General features: G+C 35.7%; 2 protein-coding genes across 3 annotated transcripts in view; one reads left to right on the plus strand and one right to left on the minus strand.

The window, feature by feature from the left end:
• Positions 1-2,537, minus strand: part of HINT1 (histidine triad nucleotide binding protein 1) — a 33,925-nt gene extending 31,388 nt beyond the window's left edge. The window contains exon 1 of the mRNA XM_053701650.1: positions 2,381-2,537. Coding sequence (XP_053557625.1) covers positions 2,381-2,491 — 111 coding nt within the window. The 5' untranslated portion in view covers positions 2,492-2,537. The remainder of the gene's footprint in view (positions 1-2,380) is intronic.
• LYRM7 (LYR motif containing 7) lies at positions 1,994-10,237 on the plus strand. 2 transcript variants are annotated; one of them, XM_053701651.1, is made up of 5 exons: positions 1,994-2,045; positions 5,225-5,297; positions 5,488-5,558; positions 7,779-7,860; positions 9,924-10,237. In XM_053701651.1, exons 1-5 carry the CDS (start codon positions 2,028-2,030, stop codon positions 9,986-9,988), a joined length of 309 nt encoding a protein of 102 aa, XP_053557626.1. In that variant the 5' UTR covers positions 1,994-2,027; the 3' UTR covers positions 9,989-10,237. The 2 variants fall into 2 exon arrangements, with proteins under 2 accessions (XP_053557626.1, XP_053557627.1); XM_053701652.1 differs by lacking the exon at positions 1,994-2,045 and adding an exon at positions 2,805-2,889.
• The last annotated feature ends 5,667 nt before the right edge of the window (positions 10,238-15,904 follow it).

Consider the following 15,904-nt stretch of genomic DNA (forward strand, 5'->3'; position numbering starts at 1 on the left):
CAATCTCTCTATCACTGTCGACAACTCCATCATTACCCCTACCCCACATGCCCGATGTCTCGGGGTCACATTTGACTCAGATCTTTCTTTCACTCCTCACATTCAGTCCTTGGCTAAAGCCTGCCGCTTCCACCTTAAAAACCATCTCTAAAATTAGACATTTCCTTACACAAGACACAACTAAGATTGTAATCCACTCTCTCATCCTTTCCCACATCGATTACTGCAACTCTGTCCTCTCTGGTCTCCCCAGCTGCCACCTAGCTCCTTTACAATCCATAATAAATGCCTCTGCCAGGCTCATCTTTCTTACACGTCGCTCTTCATCTGCTGCACCTCTCTGCCAATCCCTTCACTGGCTTCCTCTTGCCTCTAGGATTAAACACAAAATTCTCACTCTGACATACAAAGCCCTAAACTGCACTGCTCCCCCCTATATCTCAGACCTTGTCTCCAGATACTCTTCTTCCCTTCGCTCATGACCTTATACTCTCCTCCTCTCTCGTTACTTCATCACACTCCCGTTTACAGGACTTTTCCAGACTGGCTCCCATCTTGTGGAACTCTCTGCCTCGCTCCACAAGACTCTCCCCTAGTTTTAAAAACTAAAAAGCGCTCCCTAAAGACTCTACTGTTAAGGGATGCATACAACCTATGCTAACTTTACTTTATACCAGTTCCAGTTCTCCATTGCTATCCCTTGAACCCCCTTAGCATGTATGCCTAAGAGCCCTGCTGTTTGTAGATCACCTTCTTAAGAGCGGACTACAACAGTGCGACTCTTGGCAGGGCCCTCTACCCATTTGATCCCTATAATTGTTTTGTTGTACTCAGCCGTTGTTTATAGCACTGCGGAATCTGTTGGCGCTCTACAAATAACCAATAATAAATCTTAGTGTGTCATTTGCACAAGAGAATATTTGGCTCCAAAAAGAGCTGAACACGGAAAGCAACCTCCTACTTAACCTTTCGGCAGTGAACGAAACTGTTGAATGCACAGCTCAAATATGAAACCCAAAAATGTTTATTTGTGATTCAGACGGAGAATACAATTTTAAAAAAAAAATTAATTTAGTTTTATTATCAAATTTTCTTTGTTCCCATGATATTGGGTGTTGAAGAGATACCTAGGTAAGCATCTGGAACACTACATGACAGGAAGTAGTGCTGCCATCTAGTGCCCTTGCTAATGTATAATAAACTTGCAAAACTGATGCCATATAAGGCTTGAGAAATGGGCAAGCTCCTAAGAATAAGTCCCTGCTTTTCAACAAAAGATTAATATAGAAGTAAGTAGTTTAAAAATTGCATGCTCTATCTGGACCATGAAAGGAAAAATTTGGATTTCATATCCTTTAAAGTGCCATAAAACATGTTGAGATCTGTGCATATACTAAAAGGGATAATTAAGTAAAAATAGTTTGCACAAAAAAAGTTTAAAAAATAAGCAAGATTAGTTACATAGCAATTCTGTCTGGAGTAGTCTCATCCCCCCCCCCCCCCCATTTCAGTGTTTAGAATCAGAAACACAGGCATTGTATTTCAACTGAGTTCACAGCTGCTTATTTGCTTCTAGGCATGCTCCAGCAGACAATGAGTGTTAAAGTTTGCATTCTACCAAATCAAAGATAGATAAATATACAGCCATAGAAGGAAATGTGTGGGGGGAGTTAGAGATGCACAATTCGGAAACTTAAAATAAAGGGTTAATGGCCAGTCACTGCAGTATACATTTGCAGGTAAAGTAATTAAAGTACATATTATTATATGTTGTCTCTATCCCAACTTGTTTTATGTCTCTTTAAGTTATACGAAAAGCTATAGTAATATACATAGGGGGCGCCTCCTCCCACTTAGACCAAGGCTTGGAAACTCCATGTAGAGGGCGACAGGCTCAGCTTCTAGCATTCTACTTGTGGTCCCAGAGGCAGAACTGTCTAATGTGGAGCAGCACTCGTACAAAGTTCAAGCCCTAACGGTTCCTGCATGTGCCCTGTTCTTTCTGCAGACATGCTGCATTTTCTGCGATGACATCTCAGATCACTGTATGTTCTGCCTTGGGGCTTGTGGTACCTATTTTATATTGGCTTTCTTATGTCTGTATACAGCTACTTGTGTCTTAGTCTCCTCAACACTTTACCTGATTATTACTTTTCCAACCAATGCTTAGCTAAAGTTCAAAAGGCCCTTTTCTTTTTCAATAGCATGTTGGCTAAGATTACGTATTAAATGTGTGCACACAATTAGCAGTATATTAAATAACGAGTTAGCTGAGGAGACGACAAAGAAGCACTTGTACCACGTTTCCCTCCAGCACACTTTTCATTATAGGCCAGTACCCAATGTCCTCAATCTCTGCCACCCACCCCACTCCACATACTTGTTCATCCTCATAGAAGATATTTGCCGGTATCTCCTTGCGGATGATTTTCCCGAATATTGTGTCTCCACCAGGCTTTGCAGCCTGAGCCTTACTGATCTCATCAGCCATGACGTCTGCAATGCTTAGAGTGACAGCAGCACAGCACTTAGGGGCGGGCTCTGCCGCTGACATTTACAAGCAAAACCCCACCTTCTCTTCGATGTAAGACGCGCGACGAGGCTCTTCAGACATCTTTGCTGAGGGCAAACTAATGCAAAGCAAAACTACAGTTAATACAGTAAACCAATGCTCTATCTGAATTGTAAATTCTAGATGTGACTGTTATTACAGACAATAGTTATGTTGCATAGTAAGGGAAATAACTCCAACACTATAATGGATGTCAAAGCTTCAATCATTGTGATGTCATTTAGAATCCTAGAACTGCAGTGATTGGATACTTTATAGGAGGGTGTGGCTATGTGACCCTTGAGGAGAGAGCGTCTTTATGGAAAAAGAGTATGAAGGTGAGGGTAATATGCGTTACTGTAGTACTAGTATGTTCGTATCTAAATGTGCGACGAATACAGTGTTCTGTTTGCGAAGGTCTGTGGAAACAGTTGTATCTAGTGAATACGTCTCCTATATGAAGCTTTTATATCTGTTTTATTTCATGCTGCTCGCTAGAAATGCAGAAAATCCTCCTATGATCTATAGTTGAGTTATTTACTATAGCTTTCAATAGATGATTTAGCTGTGTTTGACATCCACATTACTACAAATCTGAAATAAGTTCTTTTCATTATTCAGATAAAGCATACAATGTTAAGCAACTCCCCAATATCAAATTGGCTTCAGTAGTGCATTGCTGCTCCTGAGCCTACCTAGGTTTTCTTTTCAACAAAGGATAACAAGAAAATTAAACAAATTAGATAATAGAAGTCAAGATGAAAGTTTTTTTTTAAAAAAAAATGTATGCTCAATCCAAATCATAAAATAAACATTTTGGCTTTCATGTTGATTTAAACTGTATACCCCCAACCCAAAATAAAATAAAATGATGAATTAAGAGTTTCTGGGCAAGTGGATGAATATAACATATTGAAAGGCTAAAGAGACTTGGCACCAAAGTGCCAGGAGAGGGTAGTCAACAGAAATGACAAGTGTTATTTATTACTTAGGTCAGGGATAGTTAACTGCAATCATTTTTGCAACCCCTGGAAAAAAAAACTGAATTAGAATTGTCTTTTGGGGGTTTTTTTGCCAAAGGAAAAAGTGTAACTAAAATATGTATACAGGACCTCTGGAGAGTGGCAAGCAAGATGGCTACAAATAGAAAGAGCCCTTGGAGGAGAGAACAGCAGGTAGCGGTTACCCTGTAACCTAACCTAAATCACTGGACATTTTAGGAGACTTATCATTTGTGTGTTTAATAGTCCTACGTTTGTATGTGACTCTTAAAGGGACACTGAACCCAAATTTTTTATTTTGTGATTCAGATAGAGCATGCAATTTTAAGTAACTTTCTAATTTACTTCTATTCATATCAATTTTTCTTCATTCTCTTGCTATCTTTATTTGAAAAAGAAGGCATCTATGCTAAGGAGCCAGCAAATTGTTGGTTCAGGACCATGGACAGCACTTGTTTATTTGTGCTGTCCAATCAGCAAGGACAACCCAGGTTGTTCACCAAAAATGGGCCGGCATCTAAACTTACATTCTTGCATTTCAAGTAAACAAACCAAGAGAATGAAGACAAATTTGATAATAGGAGTAAATTAGAAAGTTGCTTAAAATTGTATGCTCTATCTGAATCACGAAAGGAAAAAATTTGTGTTCGGTGTCCCTTTAAGGCTTTTTTAAATACATATTGATCTGCGGTCCACATGTGTTAGGAAATTGGTTATCACTGACCTAGGTGATTGCAGTCACTGTGACATGTTAGGTCTGTAAGCACATTCTCAAGACACTGTTTTATCCTATACCTGATCGGTAATACATCTTTGCACATCAAGCAACTGTTTTATGTGGTTGCAATTGATTTTTCTATGTTTCTTTGATAATTTGCTCTAATTGCAATGCAAAAATAAAGTTTTCATAATGTTCTGTCTATTTTGGCAAGATCAGAATGGCACCAGCTGTTGGCCATGTTAAGAGGTTAATCCCATGGTTGCCATGGCAGTACATTTTGCCATCCTTTGTGGCCTGTCAACCTTTTAAAGGGCCATTGTAGTGCAAACATTACATACTGTAATTTGTCAGAGCATGTAATTTTATGCTCTGACAAATTATGTGCTTAACTCCTTGCAAAAGTAAAGTACTACTGCTAATTTAGGTCAACCTGCATTTTCCACTTCGTATCATCAGTTCTCTGCGACTCCTAAGCAGTTCTCTAACTATGTTTTTAATCCCTTTGTGGGGGGTTTAACTCAATGACTTGCTAGAGCTAAAATTGCATGCTCTAATGAATTCATTATAATGGCCCTTTTTAAGAGGTTGCAAAGCCACATAGGTTGTCAGAATGGACTGCAATATTTTACAACCAAGGGCTATTAGGTCCCTTTAACAGTGTTGAAAAGTTGGAGGTAATTTGTTACATATTGAAAGCCCCTCTATTATTTCATGTTTTTCTATCATCTATTGATTTGTGTGTTCTGGCAGGTTGTAATATTGTTTAGTTGTGTGTTGTTTTTGTTTGTATTTTTTTTTGGGGGGGGGTTGCATTTTATGTTTGCAAATTTACATCTTTGTCAAATTAATGTCACAATAGTGGTAATAAACTCTTCCTGTTGTTACAGGAAGCCCTGATTGTGAAAATGTAGCATTTAGTTAACTTGTTCATAATATTTATTTGATTTGCAGGTACTGCAGCTTTTTAAATCTTTACATAGGACAAGACAGGCTGTGTTTCAGAATGATACGAGGGCTTTGGAAGGTATGTTTGTGATTTGGTACAATGCGTATGGAAAATAAAATGTACATAGCTTTTAAAAGGAAACCTGAAAGGAAAATTAAGAGTATAGTTTATTTGTATAACAGAAACCAATCTCTTTACAAATGTCTTAAATTAGAACAATAATATACAAGTAAATCAGGAATAAATCTGCTTTTTATTTTATTTTTAGCCGCAAGGCAAAAGATCAATGAAGAATTCAAAAAGAACAAAATGGAAAGCTCCCCTGGAAAAATATCAGAGGTAAGATTTGTTAAAATATTGTATACAAAGTGAGATCACCTTATTTTTTATTGTAATTACCTGCTTTACTGTTGTCAGTGTATAGAAGCAGTACGGTCATCATTTAAAATGTTTATTTTATTTTTTAAAGACTTGTATAATGCATTTACATTATTATTTTTACTATGAGATATCCATTTTCATTTGATGTACCCCATGGTTCAACATGAGTGAATCATTAGTGGGTTGGCATATATTTTTCTAACTTATACGCCAGCTGCATGCTTTTTAGACATGGGTGTTTTGTATATAACTATATTCCAAATATTGCAAAGGTTTAGTAGTTCAATGTAAAATTCAAGGAGCTATTTCTCTCCATTTTGTTTTTAATCAAGTCTGATATTAGGGCATGACCTTGTTACTTTAATAAAGCTAATTAACACTATTGATAATTTACTCTGCTTCTGACATAAATAATCTGGAAAGAAACTATTGCTGGGAGCCAATGGTTCCTAGAAATGTACCCATGGCTCCTAACCTTTTGGGTTATTCTTCATGTATCTATATACAAATCACTTAATGGCTCCTACATTTTAAACGGATTTGTTGACCCCTAATGCGTAGTAACAAGTCATTTTGGATGGAGCACCAAAATAATTTGAGCAGATTATTTTTATTCATCAGTTTGTTCCAGCATTGTCAATTTTTATTTATTTCTCTTTTCTAAAGGCAGAACTTAAAGGGACATGAAACCCAAATTTTTTTTCTTTCATGATTTAGAAAGAGCATACAATTATAAACAACTTTCTAATTTACTTCTATTATCTATTTTGCTTCATTCTCTTGATATTCTTTGCTGAAAAGCATATCTAGATATGCTTAGTAGCTGCTGATTGGTAGCTGCACATAGATGCCTCCTGTGATTGGTTCACCGTGTGCATTGCTATTTCTTCATTAAAGTATATCTAAAGAATTAAGCAAATTAGGTAATAGAAGTAAATTGGAATATTGTTTAAAATTGTATTCTCTACCTTAATCATGAAAGAAAATGTTTGGGTATAGTGTCCCTTTAATATTGATTTAAAAATACTTCCTCTAAGGGGGTTAGGATCCACATTACATTTTAGATTATCGCCACATATTTAGTTACAAAATTGCACCAATTAGTTACTATTTATGAAATTACCTATATGTACTTGTAACTATTTTTTAATTACTTAATTGCTTAATTACCTTATGTGACAAACAAATTTATTGATGATTCTTTGTTTTCCATGAGGGCCAAACAAAAAGACTTGCTGTAGTTTGGGTGGGGCTGTTTTTAAATGTGATTTTGCTATAGACAATGTACAGGTTTTCTTTTTAAAGTCAACAGATGTATTTTTAAACTTATACATTTGTTTATTTCATGAATAATAATGAAATAGAAACTTTTTTTTCTTTTGTTTGCTTTTTTAAAATAGACATGAAACCCCATATTTTTCTTTTATGATCCAGATAGAGCATACAGTTTGAATCAACTTTGCAATTTATCATCTAATTTGATTTTGTTCTTTTCTTATCCTTTGTTGAAAATAATACCTAGGCAGGGTCAGTAGTAGCAATGCATTACTGGGAGCTAGCTGCTGATTGGTGGCTGCACATATATGTAATTTGCTCACCTGTGTTCTGCTAGCTCCCAGTAGTGCATTACTGTTCCTTCAACAAAGGATACCAAGAGCAGGAAACAAATTTGATAATAGAAGTAAATTGGAAAGTTGTTTAAAATTGTATGTTCTATCTGACAAATCTAAACAAATAAATTGTGGTTTCATATTACTTTTAAAACATTTGTAGTATATTTCACCCTTACTCATCACAACCTGTATTCAAAAGGAGATTATGTGTCTTTTAGCATCAACCAGATAAGTACATACAAGTAAATCTCTGTCTGACATTTGTATCTCTATGAAAGGCTTTATTGTCTGCACAAATTATCACTTTAAATGTAAACAGTGATGCATTGATTGTATTCTGTTACTTTTAAAAGTAATTTATTTTTGACTTAATAAAAATTATACACACACATATACACACAGACATTTAAAAAAATAAATATATATATATATATATATATATATATATATATATTATTTTTTTTATCAACCTTACATATTCATTTGTCTACACATAAGCAACCATCAGCCTTTTATATGTTAAACCTGTGTCTTCACACAAATAATGTGTTTGGGTTTTTTTCAGCTACTAAAAATAGGAACTGATGTTGAAATTATTCTTCGGACGTCTGTTATTCAAGGAATTCACTCCGATTCAAATACAATAGGTAAAGGCTCTTCTAATTTAAATTAATATATTTAGTGTGTGTTGGATTATTGCATAACCACAAACTCAGATTTCAAATGCTATACTTTAGTGTAAAATTATGAATGTATTTAATAAATACTGTTCCCAGCCATCCAAATGACATCAACGCTATAAAAGACTTATTACAATTTATAGATCCCCTTCCATAGGTTTACAGAGACATATTTCATATATTATGTATTAATAGGTATTAGATATTATTGCAACCAATTACATTTTGTTTCTGGATAAATGTGTAGATATAAAGTTATCAGCAAAATGAATATATTTCTTTTAAACATAGAAAACAAAATGGACACAAAATGCATGTATTGTCAATTATTCCATCCAAATTAATATTTATTTAAAAATATTTTTTAACAGATTCATGTTTCTGTCATCAGGATATTTTACTTATAACAGAAAAAAGGAGGGTTTTTTTATAATATTTCAGCCATTGAATGCCATACTTTACATAGTACATCTTCAAATATGATTTTCATAAAACAGCAAATTTTGTGGTGGATGTGGAACTAGTATCATATTTACCCAAATAACTGCTATAATCCGCATCTCACAAGTCTGTAATGCCTGTATTCACACAACTAGCTATGGTAACATAAGAGTGCAGTCTTACTGGAAGAGCCTGAAATATGATAACTTACAAAGTACAGTCCTTTTTGGTGGAATTAAACATACTGAAATATGCGTCATGTTTTGAGAAATCTTTCCCATTATCATCTAGGACTTGTGTTAGCTATGATTTTATTCCACTAATTTGATGCGCTTGCCCCACCACTGAGGATCCATAAAACTAATGCTCAAAGCCAAATTCTTCTGTTACTTAATCGATAGCCAACGAGATGAAACATTGCAGAGGTGGTTGCCTGTTAAATCAATTAAAACAATGCTCTATATTTAAATGTTGTCATGTAAACATGTTTTTTTAAGTCCTATGTAAGCTACAGAAGAGCTTTTTGTCACAGGTTTACCAGCACAATAAAGAGTATTTAAATTCACAGCCGTTCTAATCCACCAGAAAACCTGATTTTGAGTAGTTTCAGATATGATTTTTGTTCATTATAGTAAGAGGCTTACCTGATAGGCAAGATACCCGAGGATGGGACCAGAAAAAAGATCTGAGTCTATAGGCCAAGGGTAACCCCTGTATTCAGTGTTGGATGTGCGTGTCTATAATACATCAAATCATTTTAGATATTTAATTTTAAAAATGAAAAACTCACACAAACTCTTTCAATGTGCTTACAGGGACAGTCAAGTCAAAATTTAACTTTCATGATTCAGATAGGGCGGGCAATTTTTAACAACTTTCCAATTTACTTTTATCATCAAATTCCTTTGTTCTCTTTGTATTCTTTGCTGAATGCTAAACCTAGGTAGACTCAAACTGTTTTCTAAACTGTTAAAAACCGCCTCTTATCTCAGTGCATTTTGACAGTTTTTTCACAGTTAGTGCTAGTTCATGTGTGCCATATAGATTTAAAAAAATCATGCTCACACCCATGGAGTTATATATGAGTCAGCACTGATTGGTTAAAATGCAAGTCTGTCAACAGACCTGAAATAAGGGGGCAGTCTGCAAAGGCTTAGATACAAGGTAATCACACAGGTGTATTAATATAACATTGTTGGTTATGCAAAACTGGGGAATAAAGGGATTATCTATCTTTTTTTTAAACAATAACAATTCTGGAGTAGACTGTCCCTTTAACTAGCCTGTCCCTCAATATCCAAAAATGTAACTACAATGTATTTTTCCTTTGGCTGTTCCTATGAAGGTCTATCAAAAACCAGAGATACCCCAGAAGCCTAGTTCGTGTTTCTTAGTGAATTAGGATACCGTTTATGAAAGCAATTATTGTGCATGGCAAGCTTTACAAAATTGGCATCCCAGCCTGCATTAGTATCTGTGGCATTCCTCAAACATTCAAATGTTCTGCAAAGATGACATGTAAAGCTGTATTGCATTTTGTTCACTTTCACTTGTCTTTCCATTTACTGTATTTTCCATTCCTCTTGTAGTGTTACAGCCCAGGAAAGATCTTCTCCTTGACAATGTGCCATATTGCAACGCAATTGAAAAGTAGCCAAAATATTTGCAGGGGGTGGGGGGAGTCTGTTCTGTCTTGTTGTTTGTTTGTTTGTTTTTTGCTTCAATTGTATAGTTGTCCATTCTTGTGTAAACATTTTAAACAGAAAAATATTTTGAAAATCTATAAATTATGAAATGCATTTTGAGCTGTATGGAGACTTCATTTACATTGGACCCTTATTTTGTTGCAAACATGTTTTCTCATGATTTTTAAAATGTCAATAAATTATTTTGCTTATATTTATTCTGGTTCATTGCATATTTGTATTAGGTCAGTTTCTAAAGCCCTATAGATACATCTACTAAACTTTATTGCAGTTATTTTACATTAATGTATCTGTAGTTTAGCCACTGAATGGTGTTGTCTTTCATGTATGGTTAAAACGGACAGTAACGTCAGAAATAAACTTTCAGGATTCAGACAGAGCATGCAATTTTAAACAACCATCCAATTTACTTTTACTATCAAATTTGCTGTGTTCTTTTGTTTTCCTGTTAACCCTTGTGAGTATATCCCACAGTATTCTCCTGGGTGTGTGAACTGAATCAGTATGTCTGTTTTGCTTCTGCCTGAGGTTTCTTGCTGAAATAAACTGCACAAAAAAAGGCACAAGCAGACAATCTTTTGAAACTCAAACTGTGTGTGGCTAATTACATTGCGACTTAAAATTATTGCTTTTTTTTTTTCTACAATTTTGTTTTTTAAAAGCCAATCTTCATTGGCCACTTATATGATTTGGAGTAGTCAAACAGGACTAGCTATGGTCATTCTGTTAGCAAAATATTTTGTTTTGCAAATATTTTGCTAACAGAATGACCATAGCTATCAAATAAACCCTGCTGAGGCCAGTAAGTTGCAAGGTTTGGCTTGCGATTCATTCATGTGCACTTCCAAATTTCCCGCCCATTATAGTGCTAAAATTAAATGCTCTGATACTTTAGACCATGTTATTTTTATCGTTGGCAACATGGCAAAGCTATATGTCTAACAAAGTCTAATCATTTAGATACTACGAACTTGTTAAAAATATATATGTTAAAAAAATTAAGTAATTTAATGTATTTCCAATGTACTTCAAATATCTCATTTGCTTTGTTCTCTTGGTATCCTTTGTTGAAAACCATACCTAGGTAGACTCTGACAGCAATGCACTACTAGGAACTAGCTGCTGATTGGTAGCTTCATAAATATAACAAATACTGGTAGAGTCCAGCACCCAAGCCAATGTATTGAGATTGTTCAAGTTACAATGGAGTATCTGGATCCTCCAAATAATACAGTCCACAAAAGACATGTGACCGCACCACAAATTTTAACTGGTGATACTCTTTTATTAGAGTATATGAGACCTCAGGAAAAAGCGACGTTTAAGAACTACATGGTCCTTAATCATGCATAGTTATACAGGTGAACATACAAACTTAAAAAGCTTGCCTTATCCAATCAAATCACTGATTATATTTTACACATTTTAACCCCAGCATTCCTGGGTATAAGTACAATGAACCAATATACAAGTGACATCTAGTGGTAACAGTAAGATATTACATTATAAGAGAATTTCTAAAAACCAATGCAAATCATAATCTTTATTCAGTCCATTTGGCTGAAGGGTATTTAAAAACTTAATCCACAATACTTCCTTCTGTTGTCATATCTCTTTGTAGCTTCATAAATATGCCTCTTTTCATTGGCTCACCAGATGTTTTCAGCTAGTTCCCAGTAGTGAATTTCTGCCCTTTCAATAAAGGATACCAAGATAATTAAACCAATTTTATAATAGAAGGAAACTGAAAAATTGTTTAACCCCTTGCACCAAATGCATGTAGGGACTATGTCACACAGTACTTTGCTCAGCGAACTGCATTGATGTAGTACCTACGTCCAACACTCTGGTGCATGCTACGGTCTCCCTTATCAGCTTTGACAGCGGATACTGCAGTCAAGGGCAGAAGGCACCTGCCTTCATATAATAAGGGAGTGGCGGGGGGGTGGGTTCTCGACGCTACAGAAAAAAAAGTATTAGGAGCGAGGGAGAGATGAGGGGATGAGGCCTTACTCTGCAGCAAAGGTACTAATAGGAGGGCGGCCCTACACACAATCACTTAGAGGGGGAGGATGAGGGGGACCCCTACACTACAGAAAAAAATGTTTTAGTAAATACAATAAAATAATGTAAACTAGGTACTGGCAGACAGATGCCATTACCGAAAATGGTGGTGACCTTTGGGAGAGTGGAGGGTTAGAGAGCTGTTTGGAGGGACCAGGGGGGAGTGTAAGGGGGGATTCCTACACAGCAGACCATGGGGGGGGAGATTTAATAAAAAAAAAAAAGCCCTAAAACTGCATACTGGCAGACTGACTGTCTGCCACTACCTAAGATGGTTGTAAGCAGTGTGGGGAGGGAAGAGAGTGAATATAGATATGCACTCCACATTACCATATTTGTAAAAAAGAATAGGTGATCTGGGTGGACAGAACATAAGACTGGCAGCATAAGTTGCATACATTTTACTACTGGGAAGTTTCACGCATTTGTTAAATAAAAAGACACTTTCTACATAAGCCAGTTTTATAAACGTCTTTTATATACAATATTAGCATTTTTTAATATATGTATTATTATTTTTTGTGCGCACATAAATATAATAAACATTTTTATTTATTTTTACATATTTTTAACAAATATGTAGTATATGGGAAATGTATTCTTACCTTCTGAGATGTTAAAAAATCTATGCAAATATTTTTACTAGATGTATAATACAAATATATTTTGTTAAAATGATTGTTTCTTTTGCAATAGCTATTTTTAAAGGGACACTGAACCCACATTTTTTCTTTCGTGATTTAGATAGAGCATGACATTTTAAGCAACTTTCTAATTTACTCCTGTTATCAAATTTTCTTTATTCTCTTGGTATCTTTATTTGAAATGCAAGAATGTAAAGTTTAGATGGCGGACCATTTTTGGTGAACAACCTGGGTTGCCCTTGGTGATCGGTGGATTAATTCGTCCAACCATTAAAAAATTGCAGTCCATAGTTCTAAACCAAAAAAAAGCTTAGATGCCTTCTTTTTCAAATAAAGATAGCAAGAGAACAAAGAAAATTGATAATAGGAGTAAATTAGAAAGAGCATGCAATTTTAAGCAACTATCTGAATCACAAAAGTAAAAATTTGGGTTCAATGTCCCTTTAAGCACTATCCTTTATTTATTGATGTTGAACTAGATTTGCTTGTGTACTAGGGGATACGTAACTTTTTTAGGATTAGCTATATTGTAACTGGCTTAGCACAGGGTCCTACACCTTGTTTGGCCACCACATGTGATACATGCTTTTTATCAGTTAAAGGACCATTAAACTCTACATTTTAACAATATAAATATATATACATTCATTATTTATTTTTCAGCCTTTTGTTGTAAAATACATCTAAAAAATGTGTTTGTTTCATTTTCTCCCAGGAAGGCTTAGGTTAATACTGTAAGACAATTTATGTGAGCTTTTGTTTACTTTTCCCTCCCTCCCTAAGCTTCTATGGTGTCACATGCTTTTAAAATGTGGAATATCGGTAGGCAAATCATTCTTTTAAATAGTAACCAAGTTGTATCCATGCTAAACCACCTTAAGAGTTTGTGTTAGTTTTGAATATTAGTTTATGATTGGTTAGCAGGGGTTCTTTTGTTCTGGGGGACAGAAAAGTCAGTGAAAAAAATAAATATAAAACAATATACTAATTTGATAAAATAAAGCTGCAGTTTTCATGGCACAATTATTGTTATATATGAAGGTTTATAATTATGTAGTTTACAATTTGTGTTTAGTGTCCCTTTAAAGGTACAACAAAGCTAACATTTTTCTATCATGATTCGAAGAGAGCATGCAATTTTTTACCACTTTCCAATTGACTTGTATTATCTCATTTGCTTGGTTCCCTTTGTATCGTTTTGAAGAGCAAACCTAGGTAAGATCAGGAGCAGTAATGCACTACTGGGAGCCAGGACCGTCTTTAACACAGGGCAAAAGGGGCAGCTGCCCAGGGCCCAGTCTCTGTTGAGGGGCCCAAGAGTCCTAAAAAAAAAAAATTTTTTTTTTTTTTGGTTAATACCAAACTGCTGATGTGACATGGGGAACACACACATTCAGTCCTAATACTGTCACAGTCAAAAGTTCTTGCTTATATTTTTTTTAAAAAACTGTGCCAGACCGTGCCGGTGTCATGTGACATGCCAAACTATTGCCATGTGCTGCTTTAGATGTGCACTGTGCAGCACTGAATGCAAACCCCTAACTCGGCATCCAGCCATTCCCACTGCATCAGAAAAGGTCCTACTGGGGTTACCACTGTTACCAGGTAACTGCTCTGGTGGTGGGGATTGTGTCTGGGTAGGGCTGACTGTAGGCACATGCAGCAGAAAGCTGGAGTGGCAGGCACATGAGGATTTGAGCATCCGTGCAGCTGCATACACTGCTCTCTTCAGTCTTGAGGCTGTGTGACACATTTCACACTGTATCCATGCAGCCTTTGGCAGACAGCATCCAGTCTGCTGGTCCCCTTAGCCCTGCTCTTTCTGCTGTGGCCCTAAGATCAACTAACGGAAGTTTGTTAGGGGAACAGTGCTTTGTAGAAAGGTGTCAGTGGGAAGAATAAGTGAGTGCACACACACCCCTCCCCGTGCAGCATTGTCTAGTGCAGGATGAGAGGGAACTTATTCCTAGCAAAGAAGTGATATGTGCTGCTGTGGCTGATGTATAGTGTCATGCTGATACATCACACATTAATGTAAGGTTTATTTTTATAGTTTTTGTTTTCTCTCTGTCTCAGATTTTACAGCTTCCCATAGTAGTTCTGCTGTTCCAGTCAGTAAACTTATATTTGTCTGCACCTCCATGCTTCCTCCTCAGTCTATACCTTGCTTTTCTCCTGTTGGCTGCCCTAAATCTCTTTAACCAGCTAACCTCACACAAGAATCACATTCAAAAGAATATTAAATTAATCTACAGTGGAGGAATTTATATAGTTATTTACTTATTAGTACTGCTTAGGTCCAGTTTCACATATTGCAATTTTTGATGATCCACTGCTGGGCTAATAATTTACATTTTTTTAATAAAATTAATTGATTTAGTTGTTTTTTGGGATGTTGGGGTGGAGAGCAAAATTGCATGGGGGGGGGCAAGTTTTTTTTTGCCCAGGGTCCAGTCAATATTAAAGACGGCCCTGCTGGGAGCTAGCTACTGATTGGTAGTTGCACATATATTACTCTTGTCATTGGCTAACCTGATGTGTTCAGCTAGCTCCCAGTATTTCACTGCTGCTCTGTCAACAAAGAATACTAAGAGAATTAAGCAAATTAGATAATAGAAGTAAATTGTTAAGGTGTTTAAAATTGGATGCTATTTCTGAATTATGAAAGAAAAATGTTGGATTTTAATGTTCTTTTTAAAACACCTTTTTTAAGGAAGACAACAGCTGTCTAAAATAGAATATTTTGTTTTGTTCTTGCTTTACAATTGTTGTTTCAACTTTTATCATTAACCCCTTTGTAGCGGTACTATAGTGTTCACATCGGAACGCGATCTTCTTTGCAATTGCGTGATTTCAAGGCCGGGATCAGATCATTGGGGACTGCCTAAGAGGCTAGGCACGCCCCCCAGACCCATCCTTGCCTACGTCATAGGGGGAAGCTGCAGGACGCTGTGTATATGGAAGCACGTTCCATGCCGTCCTAACGTCGTTAAAGCCCATCGCTGTTAGGATGGTATGGAGGTTAATGTACTTTTTTTTTTCTTTTTAACCTATATTATTTATGCACAAAAGTTCAAAACAATGAAATTGAAATATGAATAAAACAAACCCCAAAAAATATATTAAAAAGTATTAAAAAAAAAAAACTTCCTATCT

This window comes from Bombina bombina, chromosome 2 (genome assembly GCF_027579735.1).
Source record: "Bombina bombina isolate aBomBom1 chromosome 2, aBomBom1.pri, whole genome shotgun sequence".
NCBI classification, from domain to species: domain Eukaryota; kingdom Metazoa; phylum Chordata; class Amphibia; order Anura; family Bombinatoridae; genus Bombina; species Bombina bombina.